Source organism: Arthrobotrys flagrans (assembly GCF_004000055.1).
Source record: "Arthrobotrys flagrans strain CBS H-5679 chromosome Unknown unitig_15, whole genome shotgun sequence".
Classification (NCBI taxonomy): Eukaryota; Fungi; Ascomycota; class Orbiliomycetes; order Orbiliales; family Orbiliaceae; genus Arthrobotrys; species Arthrobotrys flagrans.
In genome coordinates, this window is record NW_027137545.1 from 2570898 (window position 1) to 2584379 (window position 13482).

Sequence of the window (13482 nt, forward strand, 5' to 3'; positions counted from 1 at the left end):
AGGCGGCTTTACTATCCGAAAATCATTACAAACCCTCAGTCGATAACCTAGTTGAACGAGGCTGTACACCCCTGCGCCTAGCAGGCCACCGCAGTAATCTATACCCAGTCTCCCCGGTCGAAGCACATGGCTTCCGGTTGTATAATTGGAAAGAAAGCAGATCGATCGGACATGTCAATTAACCTTTCTCTCGAGCATCTTCAGCCCCACTTTTTCAAAGCTTGGTGAGTCTTGTGAAATCGCTTCACGGACTTGACGGTTAACGGTTGGCTTGTGCTGAGTGTCGCTTGGATATATCAGGCTTTGGCTAAAGTTGCCTCGCGAAGGGCATTGCAACAATTGATAGGGAACTCAACGCACATTCTATCAACAACAGTAAGATTGCATATTCATATTATCTTTGCATCTATATAATATTGGCATAAAAGGAGCTCGATATATCTCTTAATGTTACACGGCATCTCTATTCGATTCGCCGATAGTGTATAACATCTTCTAGGTATACATACAATACGAGCTATGCGGCACCCACCAACTTACTCCGATCCAACCGGATAAACATTATCGCACCCCATCCCAATTGCCAACCCCTGGATTCTAAATTCAGCCTCCGGAATAAGTACCAAGCAATTCCAGATCCCATAATGCCCGTGCTCAGATCCCGACTTTTGGATATAAAAACATCTCGGTAAAATCGATCTTAGCATAAACGAACTATAATATATATTCCAAAGATCAGGGATGTACTCAGCCTAGCCCTAAGAAAAAGAACCTGGGAAGTTAGGCAATAGTTGTATTTCTAACTGGGATCTTGATGTAGAATACCACTCTTGCGGCTTTGTATCATGCACATCCGGATGCTATCCTGGACTTTCGAATGTCGACATGTAAGTTATCCGTAAGATTTATAATGTATACCCCACGTTAGAAAGGAATGGATGTGCCGAGGCATGCTTACAGCAGCGTATGCATAGAGTTAGATGCGCCAGTGGTTGGTAAATGAGGCCATATCGTGATAAAGTCGAGTCATTGAATTCATGGGATTGGTTTACTCTAAAAGTGCTCACATCGATATCTATACGCCGGTTACCCCTGTGGACATGGTAATTAACCCCTCTAGCTAGCAGTACCAATGTAATATCTCACATTCCAAAGGTATAAATAGGCCTGAAAATGGCCTATTCTTCCTTTCCTTCCTCGTCGCAAACCGATCATTTGAAGCCAATCCATAGATCTTAACAGACTCAATCCCGAAACAACTTCCAAAATGCGCGGTCTCCTCACTTACGCCACAGCCTCCCTTTTGGCCGCCCCGGCCCTCGCCGGTCCCCTTCTTTCCACCAGAAGCGGTAACAATCAAGACAGATGCAACCACGACAACCCATTCAAGGATGTCACAGTCTACGCGAACTACCGTTATGCCACCAAGCTGCGCCAAACCATTGCCGCTTTCGAGGCTAAAGGTGATGCTGCGGGTGTTGCGGCCGCAAAGATCTTGCAAAAGACTCCTACCTTTATTTGGTTGAGTTCTATTTATGATGTACGGTTCCGTGCTTTGCTATAGGCTTTGTGTTCAGTAGTAGAAGCGCCGGGTGCTGATATGATGGCGGAGTAAAGATTTCATATCTAGAGCCACAGCTCTTGGATGCCAAAGCTGACCAGGATGCCAACTGGGAGCAAAGAACTATCCCATTGGTCATATACAACCTTCCTGGCCGCGATTGTAAGTAAATTACAATTTGCCTTGTCTTGTACCCAGACCTGGTCCCTATAAAATACCAAAGTTAACAACCCCTTCAAAAGGTGCCGCCCTCGCCTCGGCCGGAGAAATCCCCCTCGGTCCCAACGCTCTCAACATCTACAAATCCGAGTACATCGACCCCATCGTCGCCCTAATCCGAAAATACAACTCCCTCCGCTACGTCATCGTCCTCGAACCGGACAGTCTTGCAAATCTCGTTACCAACATGCATATCCCAGCATGTGCCCAAGCTTCCGCTATCTACAAAGCTGGTGTTGCATATGCTATCAGTCAACTTCAGGATAAGAATGTTGCGGTGTACTTGGATATCGGACATTCGAATTGGCTTGGGTGGCCGGCGAATTTGCAGCCTACTGCTAAACTGTTTGCGGAAGTTAAGCAGTGGGCTGGGCAGAGGACTAATAAGTTTAGGGGTTTTGTTAGCAATGTTAGTGGGTATAATGCTTACAACTCTACTACTCCTGACCCGATTTATGGTGTAAGTCTCCCCTGGTTCCAATTTGCGTAAATATGAATTAAGCTAAACACCGTCATTGTAGCTCGGCCCCGATAACTCCAATTGGAACGAATGGCGTTTCTTCAAGTCTCTTACTCCGTACCTTATTAACAACAACCTCCCAACCAAGTTCATCGTCGATCAAGGCCGTGCTGGCGTATCCGGCATCCGCAGCCAGAGCATCAACTGGTGCAACATCGACGGAGCAGGTATTGGTACCAGGCCCACCATTAAGACTGACGACTGCAATGTCGACGCTATTGTTTGGGTTAAGCCACCCGGCGAAAGTGATGGAACCAGTAATGAGAATGCCGCAAGGTTTGATGCGACCTGTCGGAGTGAGGATGCTTTTGTCCCAAGCCCCGAGGCCGGTGATTGGTAAGTTCTCTCCTATAACGATTGGATGAAGGCTTGTAGGCTAATTTCATAATTTCTTTGAATTGTAGGCATGAGGAGTACATTGAAATGTTGATCAAGAACGCCAACCCCCCATTGGTTTAGATCTAATAATCTGACCTGTGTGTTGATGGAAGATGAAAAGAGTTTTCTATGAGAAGTGTACATACCATAGGGACCTAGCCATCGTATTAGATGGAAGAATTGTATATATTGGAATCATAGCATCTAAATAGCAGCTTCGAGAATATATAGATCCCCTGCGTTGGCTCTGTTGTAATTTATCATAGTGTCACGTGGATAAAATTGTGTTTGCCAATTCGGCAGACGGCAATGCCGCTCGCTCAACGTCCCAACAATTCGGCTTCCACGCTTGCAGGCCTCGCCCAGTTCTCAAATGCTAACAGCAATGTATCCCTCCGATACCGAGTAACTTCCATCTGATTTTACCTTTAGGCTATTCAAAGCAGTTATATTCTAGAAGCGTTAGGCAAAGTCTTTTGACAAATGTCAGTTGGGAGGATTAATAATTAGGGATGTTAATAGGAATGTTAATTCAGGATCATTAGGTATTGTCTTTGAATAGAATGTAATATTCAGAGAACAACTTTAAAAAAACAAAAATGGAACGGGGGTGATAGAAGATAGAGTAAAAGAAAAAGGAGGAGAAAAGAAACCCATTGTTCAATATACACTGCCCATAATCGATCCCGCTACAAACTTTTCTATACCCTGGACACCGCACCTTACCTGTGCCTCTCTATTTGATTTCAGCTCGCCCAAAGCAGTATCCGACGATAGTTTTTTCATCATCTTATCGCCCGGATAGTTCCAAACTACAACGAATTTTTTCATCAATGCAATACCATATTAATAACGAATATCCCAAACGGTTTGGATTTTGATAAGAACTCAATAATGCGTCATAAAGTTCGTTAACGCCCCAGGGTGTTTTGGAAAGCATGAAAGGTGGTATCGTGACCTTTCCCGCAAAGCTCTGACTTTTGTCGGTGAAGATAAAGATAGAGATAGCGAGCTCACTGGCTCTTTAGTGCGTCGTTCCAGCATTGTACAATCTGCAAAATAGACGAATAGTTAATGAATAAACACCAGGAATAAAATATGCACCAGGTTCAAATATCGTACCTGTTGGTCGACAAGTCCCTGTCCAGCCAGGTATTTCTGCAGACCTAGAACAACTTCGACTTGTTCCTGAGGATTTAGGTTTCCAATAACGCTCTGCAATACACCACCAACAGTGACGGCCTTATTCGTCGCGATGAAACTCTGGTAGTACAGATTGCTGAAAAATCCCATGATAAATTGGCAATCCATACGATCCGTGATTCCACCATGCCCAGGGATGGTATCGCCGAAGTCTTTGATCTTGAAAGTTCTCTTGAGACCGCTAGCGAAGAAACCCCCGAATGGAGCGATGAGAGAAGCGAATGTAGCCATCAAAAGAACGTGGAAGTAGATTGGGGCGCCGGTGAAAGTATCACCAAGGATTGGTTGGAGCGGGAGAGGTAGGGTGTAGGTGTGTGGGATGAATACGGGGTTTGGCGTGCATTCTAGACCGGTCCAGATGTTGGCTCCGAGATTCTAAACCGGAAAATAGTCAGCAGTCTAGCAAAGTCAATCTGATCTCGCGTTATGACATACCCTGACGGGACAAATGAAATACTTGTATGGCACCAGAATTCGGGTAACAGCAAGTCCATATATCATGGTACAGATCCATGCTCCAACAAAGCCTTCCACCGTCTTCTTTGGCGAAAGTTTGATCAGTTGAGTCCTGCCAAACGATATACCACAGATGTATGCCCAGATATCATTGGTGATGATCATAGAAGTCGGTAGGAAGAACCAGATGAGACCTTCAAAGATGTTGTTGATGGTAAAATGGGCCTGAACGACCACGAGGTAGAGGGCCATGTGGGTCCATGCGAACTGGGTGAACTGGAAACGGTAGTGTCCACGACGGAGGGAGCCGACAAAAAACACGAAACCTGTAGAGAATGTCACTTAGCATATGCCGGTGGCGGGGGCCATGTATATCATCACATGCATACCCAGCATGTATAGCATAAAGCTAATGAACCTGTGGTGGCTCGCCATCGGCAGGAGTAAGGCATCGACTACGACAATATGCTTGAAGTAATAAATAACGCTTTCACCGTAAAGGTAGTATATTGTTGTTACCAAAAAGTACCAGTTCAAGGCTTTTGTGAAGTGCATGTTCTTTTCCTTGGCAGGGACACTGGATATTGCGATAACTTCCTTGAAGGTGATGATTTGGACAGCGGTAACGACAGCGACCAGGTATAAATGCCCACTGAAAAGGAGGATGAAAAAGACGGCGATCATGACAAGCGTCCATATTGTCCGTACTACGAAATTCTGCTTCTTCTTTTCGTATTCCGTAGCTGCTGCGGGTACCTAAGCGAAGATTTGAAGATTTAATATCAGGAACCTGGGGTAAAAACTTTGGAGACGCAGGCAGGGATGGCCTTTGGGGCAGTTATGGTTCCGTCTCTACATACAGCATCCGTGGCAGCAGCGGGGTCTTTGTCGCCATCCACCCAGTCTTGGTAGGCAGGATCATTCTCATCGAGGTCTACCAGAGGCGAGTTTGGATCTGACGGGTCCGATGGAGTACTTTCTCTTCGGATGTTGCCGGTCCCTGAACCATTAGCGGTAGGTTTCAGGGAGGTGAATTTGACTCCTCTGCGATTCCTCGTCGACATCATGAGGTAGTGCGAAAGCCGCACGGAAAGGAGTTCTCGGAGGTTAAGATTTTGAAGGCGCGATCGGAGATGGGAGAGGCCGTGGAGGGGTGGTCGTGGGACTTGCACCGAAGTGAGAGTGGGAGCGAGAAGCGGCGGTGTTTTTTTAGCTTGGTTTGCAGAGCCCCGTACAAATGATGAGAAGTGTTGAGGACGACGTAATGGCACGCTGACCCTGAAGTGAGATTCTGAACGCGGACGGACAACCGCTGTTAACTGCTGTTGATATCGATAACAGAACAGGCCAGCAAGATCAAAAATGGACCCCCAACAGCAGTGCCGGGATGGTGATGAACCTGAGAATTAGGGTCCAAATGACAGGCTGGAACTCGAAAATCAGCCGGGCTGCACGTTAATTTCCCTTGTTTCAAGGTGTTTTCTTAGCAGCTTCTTAGCACCGAAACTTGACGTTAGTCTGCAGGCTGGGCGGCCACACTGCATTTGAATTAATCGATGCGGCCACGGATAAAGACGAGCCAGCTGACGGCCAGTCGGGGCTAATGTAATCCCGTTTTTCTCGCTGGCGGATGTCGAATTGTTTTCTTGACTCCGAGGTAGCTCATGAAGAAGCTAACTATCTGTAGTGCTGGTACCTCGGACGAAAAAAAGGGTTTTCGGGTTTGCGTGTCGACTAGCTGGGATTCGTCAGCTTGAATCGCTTAGCCAGTGTCTTGCACCGCAACAGTGGATGATTTAAAGGTATCGGTGAGTTCAGTCCCCGCCGCAGAATCGATACTCTGAGCTTGTCGCTTCATCACGCAAGGGCATACATACACTAGATCCTGGTCCCGATACTCAGTTTCCCTTCTGACCATGAGATTTTCCAGTTCGTCCTCGTCTTCGAAAACACCCTGAGCAACGTTTGTGTCCTCTTTCGGCCAAACATAACTCTGATTCTCCTGAGCATTGTACCCCTGGAAGAACTCCCAGGTTTCTGGGAAATGATGGCGAACGACCTCTGAGGTATTAGCCTTGGTTGAAAAGTAGTCCGGACGATCAGGGTCTCTGAAATGGGCGGTGTATCCTGTCTGTCCCGGTACTGGTGCAGGCCCGACAGATTCCCCCACATCGTGATTGGATGTCGAAAGGCGACGACTCGAAGGTTCAAATCGGCAAAGCCATCACGATGTTGGTGGTATGGCAAGAGAAACCAGTTTATCCAGCCTTGGCGAAAGAGCTTGTTTCTAGAAGCAAATCGGAACAGCATGATTCAGCAATGTTGAGGTGGTAAAAAGACCTCAGGTTGGTGAACTGTAAAAGAAAGCAGGAGTATGTTAGTCTTTCCTCTGAATTGTTAAAGGGCACGTTTGATGGATAAGAATTTCACTGACTGATGGTGCCCAAGAAGTCCACGTTTTTGGTTCTTCGACCGGAACCACGAGATGCCTGAGTTTCGGGAACTCTGATAAGAACTTTAAATCTAGAAGGGATTCGTTGTCTGAGCGAATGGGAAGGCCTATCGTCCCAGTCATACCTTCGCAACAGTAACGACTACACATATTTCTCTCTGAGGGCATACGGTATCCGTTGTGGGTGCTAGGTTGGCGTTCGCATTGGGTATGTCAGCTCGCCTTGCTAGTACACAGGAGCCAGAGTCGTTCTAACCGTTCAGAATGTCTTTGGAGAACTTCTTTGGCTGGGTAAGGTGAGAGGTCATTGGTACCCGTTCTATCGACGATCAAGCACAAAGATTTCAACGGTATTGGGAGCTGGAGAAGTAGGAGTTTCAACACTCTTTTAAAAGACCTTTGCCCCAATCCCGAAATCTTTCTTGCGATTGTCAACTCTGTGAGATTGCGGAACTGTTCCATCTGCTCCTGCGTAATTGTGACGGGATAATACAGCAACTCGAGTTTTTTGAGTTAACTCCAAGGAATGAAAGATTGATCGAGGTTGGACCTGCCTTAGCAGAAGCCGACCTAAGATGCTCTAGATTTTCAAGGTTAAGTGGTCCCAAGCATCCAGGTCGGTTCTTCGGGGACATGAAATTTTGCAGGCTCAGCGACTTTACTTGTCGCTGATTTCGCTGCAAAATCCGATATGCAGCTATGAATCGGATGTATTGGTTATCCCGCGCACATTCCAAAGCCAGTGTTTCCACTTTTCGATACAAGGATGGGGGTGCCCTGTCGAGTTCCTTAACTAAAACAGGCCTTAGAGCTTTGATCTTGGCAATATCTGGGGATAGTACAGCTTGCAGAACCTCCAAAGATTCAGAACTATGATAACGGTCCTGCTGTTAATAACACTAGAACCTTTTGCAACTTGCTTAAAAACTTCGATAAGGGTAGTATTTACTTGATAGAGAGCAAGCACCTCGGGTCTAACTCCTTAAGAGAAAAGCCGAATTGAAAGGCAGCCTTCTTTAGTGCATCGGGAGGAGTTTTTGCACCCAAATACGATGTAGTTCTAACAATGGAGATTTTTTCGTATGTATTGATGAGATAGATGATCTCGGTTTAACAACTCTACAGTGGGTTTTGCAAAGCCGCTGATATCAACCTTAAGCACAACGTGTTGATACAACAGGCGGGTTGCTGGTTTGTTGAATTTCTTGCTAACAAGACAGCAGGAATGAAGTCCCCCGGAGCTGGAGAAGGGTGCCTTAGAATGATTGGTTGTTAGTTACAATACGTGAACCGATGTAGTAGTAAAGCTCATAGGAAGATAGCTCAGGATCTCTTCCAACATCTCGGTTGGTAGACTAGTTATTGGCGCCATCGTTGCTGTATGGTGAATGTGAAAAGGTTAAAGAATGTGCGAGTCGTGTTTTGCCGTTTCGTTGCTTATGTGTGTCCTCATTCCAATTCAGGACCGCAAGCCTGGTATATATGTATGAGAACCATGTCGAGAGCTTCGCCAGCATCTCTGCCTGTGTTACCATATATTTTACACCAGCTCACTTAAGCCAGGACAACACATAACTACGACTCTCTAGCCTGAAAATTAAGCATAAGTATCTATGAAGAGTATTCTAGAGCCAAGACTAGCCAGTATGGAAAATTATTCCTTGGATTACGTATGCTCCGAAGAAATACAATGCTAATGTACACGCACCATACGTAGTGCGGCTAATAGATATTATATTAATATTGATACCATCCAACCGGTGGGCATGCTTAGAATCTTGGGATCTTGAACCCTCCTGGTACTAGCCTTCCAAAAGACGGTAAGAGGATCATAGCGAACCTTATTAAGCTGCATCCTGAATGTGCTAGCCATTCCGAAATGCGGGATAATATCTTGATTATGGCCACCATAGTTAAGGTGTCTGAACCTCGCAAGTTTCCCAGCAACTCTGGCGGTTTGTTCACCCTGAGTGCGAACCCTATCCTTATATGCAATCATTACTGCATCGTCAACGACCGAGTCCCAACGCCGTTGGATCCATACAATAACTAGTGGACTCGTAATTCCGAAGGAGTTACCACCCCTTACTGCACTGGCCGCCGACCACTTTTCCCCGATAGGCTAGAAAGCAATGAATCTGGACTTGGTCCTAATCTCGGTAGTAGTTTCTTCCTTCCAGATGCTTCGGAGAGTTTTTCAATAACTTGAGATCGGGGTAGATAGCGAATGCTCCCATAGTATATCTGGTTCCTGCAGGCTGGCTGAGGTTGAATATATCTGCAGCGGCCTTGACGGCTCCATTCCTTGTAGTGGCATTTATGATAGGATTAGGAATCGTGCCGTCAAAATACGGCTGAAGAACCAGTGCTGGATCAACAATGTCAAAAACATCGTTGTATCCTATGAGGAGAGCATCCCTAGGGTCATCAGTTCCAGTGATCGCGGAAGAGAAAATGATGTGACTCTTGGGATCTGCGTCTGACTCGCCGGTACAATAGGTGTATGCGGTAGTGAATGAATCATTAGTCGATGCTTCCGGATACCTCGCTGAAAATTTCGAAAATGCGTTAATAAATGGTCTACTGGTATCTACGGTCCCTAAGATGGATCCGGTAATAACGCCATAGTCGTTTGAGCCTCCTTTGATACAACAGAAAATTATATTACGTATTGGGAATAGAAAAGACGGAGAGAGATTCTCCTTGGTATAGTGTTCTGCAGCACTCTCGGCTGACCGTAGGCTGCTTGTGTTGGTTAATGTTGTATATTCTTGAACGGATTTATACCGCCGAGCAGCTACTAACTCCGATCCTGGAGGTCGGTCCTGTGTTCTCATGATCTTGAGCAATTGGGCTCCAATGCAAAGGTAACTTTGTTATTCTTGGAACTCAAGCAAGGAAATTCGATTGTGAAGTTATCTTCACACCGAGATCATGAGAACCTTTTCCAACTTTCTATAGAATGTTTTTATTTGGTTGAAGTGGTGTGTTTGCATTTCCTCTGCGCTTAATCTGAGCGGCCGACCGGAGCGACAGCGCGGTCACCGTAATCTTGGATTCGGATTTTTGGGAAAGCAAGATCTAGATATTTGGGGCAAATAAAACATGATTAATATTAATGAAATACGAACTGGAATCTTAGGTTAGCTAACTATGATCGAAATCCTCAGATCTCATATTCCATTTTGCACTAGACCTCCGAAAATACACAACCAAGTAATCTTGTGGTTTTAGAATTGCACAATCCGGGGCAAGACAGCAACGCGGAGGCGCGCGCGCCGTTTCATATGCTGTGGCTGTTCGCTCTGCGAATGGAAACCGCACGCGAAGAGCTTCGGATGTTTCAACACCAAAAATTAGGCTCGATGCCACTTATTCCAGTTAGACTTGACAGCGAGGAAAGCCTTTTATTGAATGCCAGTTGCTGACTAGAGACCCTCAGGGGTGTATTCGAGGGCTTAGACGGCATGTGTAACCATGCAGGTCTGAGCAAGAGAATCTTGCTCCTACTAGTATTCCTCTTAGCCGACCTTGGTGAATGTTGGCAGATGTCTTAGTTTTCCTCCCTGTATTTATATATATTGTTGTATCTCGCCCCAAGTGAAAGTTAATACGAGGAGACGCAGCTACACAGTTTTCAATATCACCGGCGGGCCCGATCTTTTTATTCTCTTATTTTATGGCAAATTAATCGTATATGTATATATACTCGATCGATAACGGCCAATATTCTTATCAATTTACGTATTTATAATTTTACGAGATGAAATACATTCGTCTTTGAAACAAATCGGAACTGATACCCGAGCTCTGCATCTCACGATACCGACGATTTTCTTTCTTTCGAATTCCAGTCGATTAAATTTTCACTCTTTAAGGCCCGGTGCCACCTCATTTTCTCAATGTTCCCTCTATCTGGAACAAGAACTGCAATTGCAAGCCCAAAGTTATTGGCGATAATCGGGTCCATTTTTATTGCGGGTTTTGTTATTTATCAAATATTCTTCTTGTACGACCTAATATTTGCCAGCGATTTATCGGAGCCGTTAGACGCCCTAAGGTCTTGTCACCGACACAAGCCCACCCTTAAGCACCTCGATGCTTCTCGTTCGACTAATAACCCCGGAATTCCCAATATCATACATCAGATTTGGAAGACCTCCAACATCAGCGAATACGCCAAGGATCCATCGTACAGGTCGTGGAAGGGGATATATCAACCGAAGAATTATACAATAAAACTCTGGACCGACGACGATATCCATGAACTTATTAAAGTCAAATATCCTTCGCTACTATCGACTTATGAGGGTTATCCACACAGTATCCAACGAGCTGATCTGGCTAGATTGGTGGTTGTTCATGCAGAGGGCGGAGTATATGCCGATCTGGATGTCTACCCCAGAGCAGTCAAAGAACTTCAATGTTTGCAGAACCTTGGTATGCAAGCTATATTTGCCCCTACCGCTGGAACCAGGGGGGTAAGTAACCACTTCTTCATGGCGGAAAAAGAATCGCCGTTCCTACGATGGGCACTCGATGAAGCCAAACGACGAAGTGGGTTGAATTCCAACCAGATTGTATTACCGTATCTCCGAGTATTCTGGTCTACAGGACCAATGATGGTGACAGCTGCTGCTTTAGAGTATGCGGCGGTCCGAGGAGCGAATCATAGAGTCGCCGTTATAGACGATCGCTTTATTAGAACGTTGGTTGGCCATGTAGCTGGAAGGTCATGGCACGGATTGGATGGGCAAGTCTTGAACTTTGTGGCGGACTATCATAAGAGGATAGCGCTGGGGTTAGGGGCTTTGGTTTCGTTGGCACTTATAGTGGTTGTGGCAAGGCTGGTATATCTCAGGAGACGTCGTAATCGTATCCAACCAGAGTATACGGATTTATGCCAGAAGCTATCTGTAAATTAATTGTATATACCAAACTTGTTTAGAATAATGTATAGCATTAAATACCATTGAGGTCTCACGAGGTGGATATTTGCTTTTGACGATGTAAGTAGAATCCCTTTCTATAGATGATAGGATGGGATACATGTAGACAATGACTTCATACAGCTTGGATTATATAAGATTATGTCTTGGGGTGATAAGTGGACCCACGTTAAAAGAGTAATTTCTGATCTGGTCGAAAAAGAGGCATAGGTGAATGGTGATAAGCGTATTAGAAGGTTTGGCTGAAGGTTGATGGCTGAAGGTGAACGGGATATACGTATCGAGGTGCGGAAAGATTTGACCCTCAATCTGTTGCCAATGGCTCTAGCGCCTCGAGCGGGGTTCTTAATCCGGCATCTTAATTGATCTTGTTATAGCGGAGAGATAGATACTATACAGATATTTAGATACCTATATACCTTTACATGAGGAAGGAATCACAACAGTCGCTTAAAAATAGAGATCAAACTTCCATAATTTCTACATATATCTTTCATATGTGTCTCAGCACGCTCATAGGAACAGGGCTGGCCGCAACATTGCTATGGAAGTTGGATCTTATATGTCCAATCATGGAAGTTATGATTGGCTTGTACCATGTGGTTTCCTTGTGTCTACCTCTAGACTACCTTGTGTCTATTAACATGATGGGCGAGTAAAATTCCATATAATTTTCCTTCCCTTTATTCATACGCTATATGAGTTCTTAGACTTATTTACATTAAGTTTACAAAAACATTTGCAATCGTGGCAAAAGAAAACAGTAATGGCCGAGATTCTTTTTGGTAGGCGGGTTAGTAGATGTCGAGATGGATGATTATATCATTTAGATATATCTAGCTGCTTTGGCTCTGTAAGAGCGGGGAAAGACACACTTTGTTTTTTATGCTATCTTTTTGCATTTATTTCCTCATTCTAGGATTCTATCGAAGAATATATCTTTATCTAGGGCTATAGCACAACTGCAAAGTCCTTTCTTGGTATAAAATGGCGTATCGTCTAAGAAATCGGTGAAATGAAATAATATTATAACGAATAGAACTAAGGATTTGCGTCTGCGGTGTTATCCCACGATACTGTATCTGGTAGGTTTTCGGTACTGTCGGTTTTGAATAAGTTGTATGTAGAAAGTGTAACAGGGTAGAGAGTATAAGATTTAGGGAGGATTGTAAACTGATAAGTTGACCGATGGAGTTTTGAGATAAATCCTAGAACTACCATCGTTCAAGAGGTCTTATATCAGTACATGATGAACTTGCATACAAAATGTAGATGGCTTAGTGTTTGCCTAAGAATATCGGCTGAATTGCTCCGTTTGTCCCTGTTTTTAGTGTTGCCCGGGTTAGTCGCTGAGACCGGAGTAACTGAGCGACAGCCCTTTTGGTGGGGTTTCTGTGGGCCGACAGAAATCCCACTTCGGGAAGCCTCCTTGACCGAACCACCAACCTCCATCGACTCTCCCGCTGCATTGTCGTCATCGCGACCAACTTCATGAGCGACTTACATCATCCGCTGGATCTTTCTGTAAGCTTCACTGTCCTGACCGGGATTGAAGTTTTTCCACGGCTAAGGTCAAAATAACATCCACCCGACAATTACTACTCTATTATTAGACACTAGTTAAGACGAGGTCTTATCTGGCTTGATTGCTAAGTGCGATATCAAGCGCTTAGCTTCAGCTTTCAAGATTTATCCAAATCTAAAGAATGTCAAGATCTGAAAGCGATATTCGGTACTACTTTTC

General features: G+C 45.0%; 5 protein-coding genes across 5 annotated transcripts; 2 read left to right on the forward strand and 3 right to left on the reverse strand.

Annotated features, from left to right (window-relative positions):
• Positions 1-1267: 1267 nt before the first annotated feature.
• Positions 1268-2759, forward strand: DFL_000654 (uncharacterized protein; the record flags this gene model as incomplete). Its single annotated transcript, XM_067635987.1, has 5 exons — positions 1268-1540; positions 1618-1723; positions 1804-2240; positions 2302-2636; positions 2705-2759. The coding sequence occupies 5 exons, from the start codon at positions 1268-1270 to the stop codon at positions 2757-2759; spliced, it is 1206 nt and encodes a 401-aa protein (XP_067495200.1).
• A 932-nt stretch (positions 2760-3691) lies between these two features.
• On the reverse strand, positions 3692-5401 carry DFL_000655 (uncharacterized protein; the record flags this gene model as incomplete). The annotated part of the gene is made up of 5 exons (XM_067635998.1): positions 3692-3730; positions 3801-4256; positions 4317-4663; positions 4727-5093; positions 5198-5401. The coding sequence occupies 5 exons, from the start codon at positions 5399-5401 to the stop codon at positions 3692-3694; spliced, it is 1413 nt and encodes a 470-aa protein (XP_067495201.1).
• A 698-nt stretch (positions 5402-6099) lies between these two features.
• DFL_000656 (uncharacterized protein) lies at positions 6100-6647 on the reverse strand (the record flags this gene model as incomplete). Its single annotated transcript, XM_067636009.1, has 2 exons — positions 6100-6445; positions 6508-6647. The coding sequence occupies 2 exons, from the start codon at positions 6645-6647 to the stop codon at positions 6100-6102; spliced, it is 486 nt and encodes a 161-aa protein (XP_067495202.1).
• A 2292-nt stretch (positions 6648-8939) lies between these two features.
• DFL_000657 (uncharacterized protein) lies at positions 8940-9626 on the reverse strand (the record flags this gene model as incomplete). Its single annotated transcript, XM_067636020.1, has 1 exon — positions 8940-9626. The coding sequence occupies one exon, from the start codon at positions 9624-9626 to the stop codon at positions 8940-8942; it is 687 nt and encodes a 228-aa protein (XP_067495203.1).
• A 1065-nt stretch (positions 9627-10691) lies between these two features.
• On the forward strand, positions 10692-11714 carry DFL_000658 (uncharacterized protein; the record flags this gene model as incomplete). The annotated part of the gene is made up of 1 exon (XM_067636031.1): positions 10692-11714. The coding sequence occupies one exon, from the start codon at positions 10692-10694 to the stop codon at positions 11712-11714; it is 1023 nt and encodes a 340-aa protein (XP_067495204.1).
• Positions 11715-13482: the final 1768 nt, after the last annotated feature.